The sequence below is a fragment of the Typopeltis vanoorti genome, chromosome 5 (genome assembly GCF_054136105.1).
Source record: "Typopeltis vanoorti isolate ZY-2024b chromosome 5, IOZ_Tvanoo_1.0, whole genome shotgun sequence".
NCBI lineage: Eukaryota > Metazoa > Arthropoda > Arachnida > Uropygi > Thelyphonidae > Typopeltis > Typopeltis vanoorti.
Window position 1 is genome coordinate 3,399,176 of NC_143553.1, and position 12,062 is coordinate 3,411,237.

Here is a 12,062-nt window from a genome sequence, read left to right on the forward strand (position 1 = left end):
ATCGCTTGTCTCTTCTAAGCTGTGGCTGTCCCGTGCAAACGACCTAGTTGAAAATCAACTTGATAAAACACCATGGCATCGTGCAAGGGATGTGGCGACATGGCTTTCGGAAAAGGAAGCGGAAAGGTCAGAGTGGTTTGCATTGTTAGGTGAGTTAGCTGATCTTATACGGAAGTAGCGGGGTTTCTTCTCCCGGAAATTGAATTTTCACCCCGCGTACAGGCAAATTGACCTTCAGAACACGCGCAATTTACAGACAAAAAATACTTTCGGTGGTGGTAATAGGTGGTGGATGGCGTCGTGTATTGATAGTCGTAGTAGTTAGCGATTAAGTAGGGGAAATGGTGAGTTGTGCATAGTGGAGAAGAGTGCCCTTCCGCGATCAGTCCTCGGAGATGTCACTTTATTATCTTTGGATGAAGTCAAAATACCTACTGAAGTTATCTTCATTGCAAGAGAAACTACTGAGATTTTCTTGAAAGGAAGGACCAACATGTTCAACTGCTCTTTGGTAGAGAAGTGGGACAAAAATGGCCATCTACATTAGTCTGCCTCGAGGAACGGTATCCGTCAACGATTTGGAAACACTCACACGTAAATTTTTTTTTTTTCAAGAGTTTATCGGTAACGTAAGATACCTTTGATATTGGTGAATCGAAATTTGTGGTCACTGAGGTTGACTGAGATTTACGAGCTCATTTTATAAAAGACATCTGGACTGATTGTAGCAAATTCAAGTGACAAACCGCTTGAATCAAATCAGAACGATATGCAAGTAATTTTACACATCTTCTTACAAATAATCGCAGGTAAAATTTTTCTGTGCTTTTGTCCATCTTAACGTGTTTGGTTGTACTAGTTAAAAATTAAGTTCGTGATCGGTCACTTAGAAATAAACTTTTATCAGTTTCATTTATTTTTTTAAACACTGTGGGGGGGGGGAGAAGGGCATTTGCAGTGTTTTTCATTAAGCAGAGATATCTGATCACAACCACAAACTCCTTTGGTTCACTAGGGATTTTCCTCCAAGAAACTAGGTTTTTCGCAGGTCGAAGAGCGGATACGCTAACTTGCATGCAAAATAATTCTTGTTTTGCACGTTTTTCTAATAAGAGTGTTTTTTTTTAATTTATTATTATTATTTTTTTAAGAACTTAGCGAGTGAAGTTCTTCAGGAAATTTCTTACTTCTTAGAACTAATATTCTAATCATATTTGAACTAATCTGCTCAAAATTTAAAAACGAAATTTAAGTCAAAGCACTTATTTACCATAAGTTCCGGAAAGTTTAATGCAAGCTGTAGCCGGAAACAGTCCATCCCTGTGCTTCCGGCCGGCCCAGCAAGGCGACTCGAGGATGTCGGTGGTGTAGTTGTTGTGAAAGGGATCCTCACACGCATGGTTATCGCCTCCAACAGAAACGCATTTGAAGCAGTCGAGCCCCGACACTGCAAAAGAGAAGAAAACTTCGCTGCAGCAAAGATTGCGATGATGAACGACACGTTCAAGACAGATAATTTTTGTAGTTTGTTCAAGGAATAAGTTACGAGAACATTGGCGGGTGTATTTTCATTCGACGAGGTCTTTTGTAGTTGACTGCGAAGTGTTGAAATAGGCACTGGGACAGCACAATTTCTAAAAAATTAAAATTGTTCCCAACTGCGGAGTACAGGTGTGTCCCTTAATGTTCCTGATCACACTTTTCATCCTTGCATGCGCTCAGCCATTACTCGATGATTATTACACCCAGTGTAGCCTGTGTTGTTGACCACCATGGTTGAACTTTCGGTTTATATAAACCGCAACTCTTTACATAGTTTCCTTAGACTAATATGAAAAACCAATGTTAGCTATTCGAACTCTTCGTCGATTGTTTCCCACGGGAAAGTTAAGGCAAAATTCGTTCCCCTGTTTTGGTATCAGGTTCCTCGATCTTCTCACGCATTTCTTGGCCGAAGTGTCACCTTCACATCTCCATAGGCCGATATTTCTATGTGCAGTTGGTTTTGGGTTATGCAGTCTTTTATCAATATAAAATAAAAGCCCAAATATTATTGATCGACTTTTAAGAACTTTTCACCTGGAATCTGTTCTCAATAACTGCGTTTTGGTTTCGAGATTTCCAATTTAAGAGACACACATACACACACACACAGCCAAAGAATAAACAAAATAATTTAAAACAGTGACAGTTATTCCAATACAAACTGCTTTCGAAACGAGCTAGATAAGCGTAGCTCACTGCATAAAAGCGTACTGCGCAAGAACACTTACGGCGCTCCACCACAAGCGATGATTATGGTCGCTGATTTCTCCTTAAGGTTCAAGTGGGGAAGAGGATGAGGGTTAAGTTCATAAATCATTCGTATCATGCAGATCGTAGAGCTAATTTATGAATGGGCATTCGCACGTGTGATTTTTCACCGTGTAATCTACGGACTTCTGGCGGTCGAGGCTTATCTCTCGATACTGCTGTCCTGCGGAGTCATTTTTCAAGATGCTTCGGGGAATTGTCTGCTATTTGATCTCCGCCATGTAGCGGTTTGTTGAGGCCAAATATACACGAAAGCCTTCGACGGTGTTGTAAAATTCCATTAGGGAAATTTAATTACGGAGATGAGCGGAATTGTCTGCTGCCGTTTTTATCGTATCAGTTTGGAAATCTGCTTTAGAGACGTTTGATGAACAGGGGCACGCCCTCCTTAATGCTATTACAATAACATCTCCATTGCTCGCGTCGCAGCGAGAAACATTTGAGCGAAGATGCGAAAGTTAATTAGAAAATTCGCAATATTTCGGTGAATTTAAACGTGCATCGCTGCTGAATAACGCAGCCAGCGAGTGTTGCGCTGTTCAAATGTTGATCCCCGCGCATTTGAGATTGCGAGGTTCAAAATGTGAGAGAAGAATTTGGTCAAAATTATTTTTGTGGGAAGAGCGGTGGGGACAGTTTAATTTTAACTAAACATTTATCGGATTAGTTTCAGACATCAGACTCAGCAAGACTTCTTCTCGCTTATTTCCAGAAGAATTTCCATTGAAAATCACTTTCAGCATTTCGAACTCATTTGAGTTAAATGTCACGAAGGGAACATTGATTTTTGGAATAATAAAATTAAAAAAAAATAACGCTAAGAAAGCAAACTAGATCGTGTTTTTAAAAGAATTTATCCAATCGTTTGTGCTGTTTTTGTATACTGGAGAAATGATTCCATCGCGAGAGTAGACATTCCGTTATGCGTGTAAAAGCGGAGATTGGCTGGAATGTACACTTCGCTCCTTCTGTCTATCCAGATTCTTTGGAAAACGTCTTTACTTTGGCTATTTTGCAGGATTTTAAAAATTTATTATTCACCAAAACTGTTAATCATTTCGTTTTTCCGGCTTTCCCCCTCCCACCTACAGCTGTCCGAATTATTTGGTAAAAGGTCTCCGATTACAACCATGCGTGTCCCCGCAGACATAAGTGTGACCAATAACATTTATATCCAAAAATGGAATTCATTAGTTACCATCCGAGAACCGTTCATTTCTCGATCTGGTTTAGCTTTTGTTGACACATCACATCCGTGTTCAAGAGCGCACTCTTGCGTGTACATTTCGCAACACCATGCGAAATAAATCTATCCAACGATACACAAGACGTCAAAAGAGTGCTCGATGCTCCTCGTAACAGGGCAGCGCGGCTAACAGATGACTCCTCTCTTTTACATACTCAGTAGTAACTTTCTCACAGACTTCCTGTTTCCGCTGAGCATTGAATCCTCAATATCTTCTCATTTTATAAGAAAATGAGCCACCACTGGTCACTGTTGTTCAAGCTTCAACTCAAGTTTTTCCTCTTTCATGTTTTCTTTCATTTGTTCTTTGGAAGAGTCTCCCTCATTCTGTTTATTCTCAAGGCCTATAAACTTCCACCTGTTCGAGTAGGTTCCTTCTTCCCGACACACCCACAGCGCTGATGTGTTGTATGTTCTGCAATCGGTCCTGTGATATATGAATTCACATAAAAGTGGAAAATTAGCAAATAAGAAATGTAACGCTTCTTACCTGTGGCACTACACAGAACGATTATCGCCAGAAGACTGAACGATGCTCCCTTCGACGTTCTTTTACTTAATGACGTCATCTCCAGTGACGTCATAATCGTCGAAATAAGTTTTAACCCCCGTGGTTACGCTGTGGAAAACATGAAAGAATATTAGAATTCAGTTCGAACACTGACTTCGGAGAGAAAGAGAATACAAAATAATAATTAAACAAAACTTTGTAGCTTATCGAGCTAAATGATTAGCTTGTATATACAGTACTAATTATAATTAACCTTGATTAACTACATAATAATTCTGTGAATTTTTTTTTTTCATTTTTATTCACAATAGTTGGATGACGCATAATTCTGTTTAAAAGAGGATTAAAACTTTAAACTTTGTGTTTAAATTCTGAGTACGTTCTGGCAAAACGAAAAATCTGTTTGTAAGCTTGAATTAGCCCCATTGACGATGCAAACTTGATCTCCTTCCTTGAGCTCAGCATCCCTTTTCAGTACAACTGCTAACATCGATCCTGTTTCTCCTCTTCCTCTTAGATTCCGTCTTCCGGAGCAATCTTCCTCATAATGTTTCCCAACTCTTCAAAAAAAAAAAAAGTCACAATTCTTCATTCTCAGGCCTCACCTACACCCCACACTTGGGACTGATGTGCTGTAAGTGATTACAGCTCTTGTGCATGGGATCGATGTATACACCTCAGCTTCTCCAAGGAATGTGCAAATTTCATCGTCCTAACTTTCCAAATGATGCTGTTCGTAAATGTTGAGCTGAGGATTACTCAATAACGACACTTCGCTTTTCTCGGGACTGTTTAAGTTCTTTCTTCAAAATAATGAGCGTGTGTGTGTGCGCAGATAAGAGAAAATGAACTTCTCTTTGAACCAATAACCAGATGGATGGAGGGTGCGTCTGGATTGACTTATCTTCAGAGTTGAAGCGTCCAGAAAAGCATGCAAGAAGACCACATGGCGAGGACTAGTGTGGTACGTCACCGAGCATCAGAGTCATCCTATGGCTTCTGTTGATGTCCAAAATTGATGGATGGATCGAACCAGTAATAAGGCTTCATTTTCTTTTGCTTGTGCGATTCAACTTTATATTATTCTCCATGATGTGTAGGCGTATGCATCTATTATTGAATAGATGCATACGCTAGTGATAAATTTCGGAAGTAAACTTCAAATTTAATTCCGCAAAGAAGTATTTTATAGCAATTCTTCTTCCCCTCCTTTCTCTCACACATACATACACTCACTCACTCATTCAATCATTTCTCGCGATTTTGGACTGTCCAAGGTGTATTGTAATCAATTCTCCATAGACTGCACAATATCACAAAAGAGAGACGTCTTCTCTTAGCTCTTTCCGCTACTGTTCTTCCCCTTCTACAATAGAGAGAAGAAAATATTCATAAAGATCGATGATAACAGAAACTGCTCCCCGGGCCTTTAGGATGTCAGAGAGGTGCAGATAATGTTGAAGTTCGCTAAATAAGAGATGCAAGCGCAAGCAGATGAAATATTCGGAAAATAACTTCGCGAAAGAGAGTGTGTTATTTATTCTAATCTAGGATTTTAACATTTGTCAAAAAAATTATTACCTGGTTTACCTCCAAACTGCCATTAGATATCAATCTATTGATAGAAGTAATTAGAGGATCGCCATAAGTAGTCTTCTCGTTCAGTCTGTAGATGGCGGATTTATGACGCACTTTAAAAGTAAAGAAGGGGGAGTGGTGACTTTTATAAATAGCTTGCGTGGTCATCAAGAGGTGGCGGGGGTGGCTCTTGAGCCCAGTACTGTAGCGAGCCACTCTTATTACAAGAATCATCGCAGCCAAAATTAGAGCCGATCTGACTCCGCTTACAAGTTAAGTGTTGTCGGTCTGGCAGTTTATTTCGACGGAGGCAATTCAATGGGACACAAATTTCGGACAAATTAATGAAATAAAAAGTGTAGAACTCAAAAAGCGAAAAACCTTGAAAAAGATCTCGTAATGTTTTTCCAACTTGCATCGTCCACTCGATTTCAACCAAATTCGAAATGTAGTTTCGTATGCGGTTTAGTTCTCCGACTATTCAGCCCAATCGGTGTCTAATATGAAGAGGAGGGAGAGGGATTTCGGAGAGGCGACTTTGCTTCCTTTACTGATAATTTTATATTTGCTGAGAACGCAAATTTCCCTCGAAAATTCGAGAAGTTCTATAACAGCGATGCCGCTGGTGATATAAAGCAAGTAGATAACAGTTTTTTTTTTATCTTATTATAACACACACACACGTTTTTTTTTTTTTTTTTTTAATGGGATAAAACACTCATAAATTAAAATCGAATGCGTTCTTTTGCCCTTTGTTCAATACAAGTAATTTTGCCCGAATTACTTGTATTGAACCACAGCTTTCCGGACCCCCCCCCCTCCCCGTAGTTGTAGTGAATTTTGACGTTACGCAAAAAGAATTCGGCAAAGGGGTGTGCAGAGTACTGCGTGCTAACTTGAATGGATGGATCCATCCCTAGGAAGAGCTCAGGGTAGGCGGAGTAAGGTGAGATATGAAAATAAACGGGGACGAGATTACATTCATTTGTGTCCCCACAGTGCGAAATGTCGGTACGAATGTTCAAGTGGCGGAAGGATTAATTTGTTTCGACAGTTCGATGACGGACACTTCGTGATCCAACGTGTGCTTCCGTGTTAAAAGTGCGTCTTTGTTGAACAGACTAATTATTTAGTTATTCCTTTAAGGTAATCGGCGTACTTTTGCATGTTGAGTGTTCTTGTCAGCGAATTTCGTGAGGTCCATCTGCGCTCGAAGAATGATTTACTGAAGACAGCGTCAGGTAAGTGAACGAATTCCTCGACGCTAATGACGTCATCTGATTATTTTTAATGTTAAAAAAGTGTGGACAAGAACGACGCTTAGTTTAAGATTTCGAAGCATGCTGTAAGTGGGTGGGTGATAGGTATGTTATCGCGAGTGCGGTGCGGTGCGCATATAGAAGTAAAAGCAAGCAACGTCACCGATAGCAATTCACGTGTAACGATAGTCAAATGGCGTGAAGGTTAATCGGAAAAGCAATTGAGAGGAGATTTGAAAGGGGATGGGGTGAAAGGTTGGTTTCGCTCCTGGACGCAGTTTCAAATAAAAATTTTAATATTCAGAAGAATATTTCATTACAAAGTGAGCAAAATTATTAAGTTCTTTTTTTTTTTTTTTTCTCTCAAACAGCGCGTTGCACCAAGCAATAGGGCAACGAGTAAATATCTCAACCGTTCCTAACACAGCAGTGGGAATATTTATTATTATTGAGACTAAACAGCGTCATTGCCTGGGCTTTGCGGTTCTCGTCACGCTTTTAACTTTCGTTCTATCTTGTGAAAGTGTCGCATCGACTTATCGGCCCAACAAATCGAACGCAGTTTCTCACCCCACCCCACCCCACCATTTGCGAGTTATGAAAACCTCTTTGATGCCCTCTTGTAGCTTTATTTCTTTCCTCTTAATTACTTTCAGAATTGTTTTAAACTTATTTCAAATAGTCAAACTTTTTTTTTTAAGCTTTGAGGAAAAAAAAGTTTCGTTTGTCGGCTACAATTTTTGCATTTGTCTCACAAGTGTCTTGTCTAGTTAAGAAACCAGTTCTCTCTCTTTTTTGTAAGTTACAAGGTAAAAACTTGTTTAAACCAAATTTCGAAGCATCATTACTCCCGAATTTGTTCAGTGGAGTGTTTGCCACAGTGGTCACTATTTTTTTTTCCTGCAAAAGGAGGGGATACAACTTTCATTTCGTTCGAAAGAGAAATTCTGCTTACGAGGTACGTTTTTGTTCAAATTACTTGTGTGCGCGCGCTTTAGTTCCCTCATTTGATTAGCGAAAATCCCAGTTCAAGAAGATTATCCACTAGGATAATGTTTTGAATTGTTGGGACTAACTTCTGTGAACACTTTTCAGAAGTGTTATTAACAGCTCGTGGGACAAGCACAGGGAATTTGTATTTTTGCCATCTCTTTTGGGATCCACAGAACCCTCTTTAAACTTCACCTTAATTTTAAGAGTTGAGATCCCCCCCCCCCCCCAGAATACGAATCGCTATAACACTCAACATAAAGATGTAGGATTTTTCGTTTTGGATAGTGCAGTCTTTCGCATAGCCAACATGCCGTTGATTCAAACTCAAAACACAGTCAACACTTGAGGCATAAGATCCTACCCGAGTGGTAATGTCGGAATTCTGCTAGGGGGTGTTTCTACAAGCCTCTCCGACTGCGTTGCGATTACCTTCTACAGCAAAAATCCGCTATCCGAACACAAGCAACGAAGATTCTTATTTGGTGCGTTCGTTACATGAATTCCAACGGCAACAAGAAGGACCAGCTGTGTGATGATCCCTCTTGGAATTCAGAGTGGTTCATCGTTAGCCATACTTGCGTGTGGTCTGCGGTAAGAGTTCTGAAACTCTTACAGCCTGGAAATTTGTCACTGACTGTGTTACAATTTTTCGACTTAAAAAGAAAGCTTATTTTCTTGCGACGTCATTCTCCGGACCACCCACAGTTTCTGCGACGATTCATTGCATGCGATGGTGAATGACCTCGTTGGATGGAAAACGAAACTCTGAATACTTCTCCGCTACTGCCATGTTGTTAAGTGCTTAAAGAAAATTTCAAAGAAAACCCCGTTTTGAACGAATAGGATCACTATCAATACCTCTCTCTCTCTCTCTCTCTCGCCCACCCCTCCCGTTTGTCGTCTACGGATAATTGCCTATTTAATTTTCAACCAGAAGGTTAGCGATCGCACAACTACTTCTCCGACTACAGCTCTCTCTCTCCTTCACGTTTGTTTCCTGATTTTCTAAAAATTTAGAAACAACTGGCAACGACTTCAGCAATTAGTGAAGTTGCTTGATTAAACCCTATAAGACATCCTCCCCCCCCTAAGTTTTTGAAAATGACTTAAATCGGGTTTAATTTCAGTAGAAATAATTACTTTTTTTTTGAATGATACAGCAGAACTCAACATACGAATACTTTCGATTTTTTTCCCTCATAAATTTAATTTACTAAGTTTCGTGTTGCTGTAAGTCCGCTGGATACATTAATCCCAATGTTTTCCCCGTTGCCATGGAAACAAAAAAAAATTATTGGGAGCGTCTGGGACTATTTGCAAAGTAATGGCCTAATCGTCATTCAGACGTACGATCGCCAGTCATTTCAAAGTTCTCTTCCCAGTAAGAAGGGAAGGAACGTTTTAGATTGGGGAACGGCTTTTATCCAATTTTAATAGACGCATTTCGAAGTGCTCCGTGTGTGTGTGTGTGCACACACCGCTGCTGCGAATGTTTGTGCTGAACTGCAACAACTGAACCGCAGTAAGGTCAACGCAGAAAAGCGGTCTTTAAACAGAGGGCTTCTCTCCCGCGTGACGCTTTCGATGATATAAAGGTGTTTTCGAATATTTCTCGGTTTAATTTATGCCGACTCAGCTCTTGGAAAGAGATTCTGCGTTTAACCGGTTTCGCACTAACCGCTGACAAAATGAAGTCGTTTAGAGCGAGAAGAAACATCTCGAAAAGGAAATCGAACTCAGAACATCAAATACTTCATCACAGCGGGCGCAGTTTCTTTCCACACTCGTTTCGTTTTTTAATGTTATTCTGAAGAGGTGGGAAAGTTTCCGAACCGAAGCTCCGATGGTCCAAATTTCCACTAAAATCCAACGTGGAGTTAACTTTCGGCAGATTGCCCCCTTCCATCTTGGTTGCCAGTTGGTTAGGGATCTTCACCTCGTCCAAGCGATGGTCTGTTTTGCGAGTGTCCCTCTGAGGAGCAGAATAGGCCCTCCGATGCTACAAGCAGCATTACGAATAAAAACAGCGTTCAAAGAAATCGGCTTCCAATCCGCCCAGTAATCAGATTCTGGAAATAGAATTGTTGCTCATTCACATTTTGAACTCGTCTTGCCTCTAATTCTTCTTTCTTTCTCTCTCCTCTGCCTCAACAAGCATTATATCATTGCATATCACATTTTCCCCTCCCTACTTCAATTTCATTTAATTTCCACTTTTGTGATAAGAGAGAAAATAATTCTTCTTCGACGAGTGTTTTCAGCCGCCAACTTTTCTTTTCTTTTCTTTTTTTTTTTTTTTTTAAAGGCACAGATTGTTTTGAAAGTTTTTTTAAGCAACCAGAAAGACATTCATCTCTTCTTTAAACACTCGATTTTTTTTTAACCATATAGATAGAAGAGGCAACACCCATCTTATTCTATTAAGTAAACAATAGCGAGATGAAGATTCATGTCGGCAACCACGAATTTGCCAGCTCTAAAGCTAGTAGTGTGATTACTGCGAATGAATTCTGTCACGTGTGTTTTGCCTTGCATGGAGCCAACGTTTCCAAGAGGGGGTGGGGACCCTTCAGCGTGAGAATAATTAACTCGCTTTCAGTTAAAGTGTCCAGAAAGTCGAGTCCTAGACGGGAATGGAGCTCGCATCATTCAAACTAGAGGTCAGCTGTAGGGCGGTGTATAGCAAGAAGCGGGCTCACGCGCCACATCACAAACGAGACGAATTTGGAAGCAAATAGTGAATTCGGATAAATAGCAGCGAGGTTATGAAAAAATTGCAGTAATTGAAATGGGACTGAAGTCGAATGACACCACTGGCAAGGATTTTAAATTTGAAGCAGATCGCCGCAAATTTAGGACATAAAATACTGCAGCTTGAACTTTAAACACTTTCAAGTTTTTTTTTTAATTTTAAAAGAATTTAAAAAATGTCTTTCTTTCTACAAAGCACAAAAAAAGTATGTAAGTGATTGACAAATCGTACGTGATTCAAGATGCGTGCTGTCACACCTTCGCTGCTCTTCCTAAAATCGTCTAGCTTAACGGTCAACTTCTTGGAAGAAAGGCTGGGGGGAGATCAGTGACTGAATTCTGTGCACACGTCTTTTCTCTCACCATCTATCAGTGTTATCATCCCCCATTTTTCCCCACATACCATCATCACAAATAAAAGAAATACGAAACGGTTTTTCATTTGAAATTTGCAGATTTTTTATTTTAATTTTAGTAACTTAAAATAACTTTAAATCCAGCTGATGAGATGAGTATACTGTGACTTATCTAAGACGATTTTACAACTTTTAAATTGTTGACGTGTAGTGCATTTTAAAGTGTAAACTGCCACCGTACTAACCGAGTGGTTTGACTTTTGTGGTACCTAATTTTAAACGGCCGTGTCGTTTCTTCTTTGTTAATCCTAATGAGGTGCAACTTCGCCTGGACGACGTGTTAATTACGTGGCAGTTTTCAAAAAAAAAAAAAAAAGTTTACTCAACCCGAGTAATGCATGAATTAATTTGATTATTTCATTTCTGTTCAGAAGGACATGTGAGCTTCCTACGAATCCAAATGAATGTACTCAATGACTTTTCGATTGCATGGAAACTGTTGCCAACCCTCCAATTTGGTCTGAATGATCAAAATATTGTCCATCTTTTGATTTTAAAAGACAAAAAGTATTCGTCTTCCACACAAACATCGCACAATTTCCCCGGTCTATCCTTGATAATTATCAAAAGTAGTTGATCATTTCCCGCATGCTCCAGCTTTACAGTCGGCTTATTCTCTTCTTGTTGCCGTATTTGCTCAGCCGAACCTCCGTTCTTTCAAGAGGTTGATTAGTAAAATTAGTTTTCGCCTTTCATAACTTGGACGGCTGAAGGATGCCTCAGAGGAAGGTCGGCCTGCCTTTTTTGAATTGTCAAAATTCTACAAACGACAATACGCTTCTTAAATTTCGTGTCCTAAGAAAATTTAAATAGAACAGACTAAGACTTAATACAAAGCAAAAGAAGCGGATTAAGAAAAAGAGTTCATTTCTTATTAACAGAACAAATATGGAGAACGATCTTAACAGAAGATTAGTTTTAATAATCAGTCTCTGGGATACGGAAATAAAAGATTGGTTTGAAGAATGTGCTCAAGCGATAATTAAATGAAATAA

General features: G+C 39.7%; 1 protein-coding gene across 1 annotated transcript in view; it reads right to left on the reverse strand.

The window, feature by feature from the left end:
* Positions 1-12,062, reverse strand: part of LOC150106191 (uncharacterized) — a 108,251-nt gene that overhangs the window by 9,548 nt on the left and 86,641 nt on the right. Inside the window, exons 2-3 of the mRNA XM_090393029.1 lie at positions 4,050-4,178; positions 1,271-1,447 (exon numbers count right to left, since the gene is read on the reverse strand). Of these exons, the coding sequence (XP_090249155.1) occupies positions 1,271-1,447; positions 4,050-4,143 (271 nt within the window). The 5' untranslated portion in view covers positions 4,144-4,178. The remainder of the gene's footprint in view (positions 1-1,270; positions 1,448-4,049; positions 4,179-12,062) is intronic.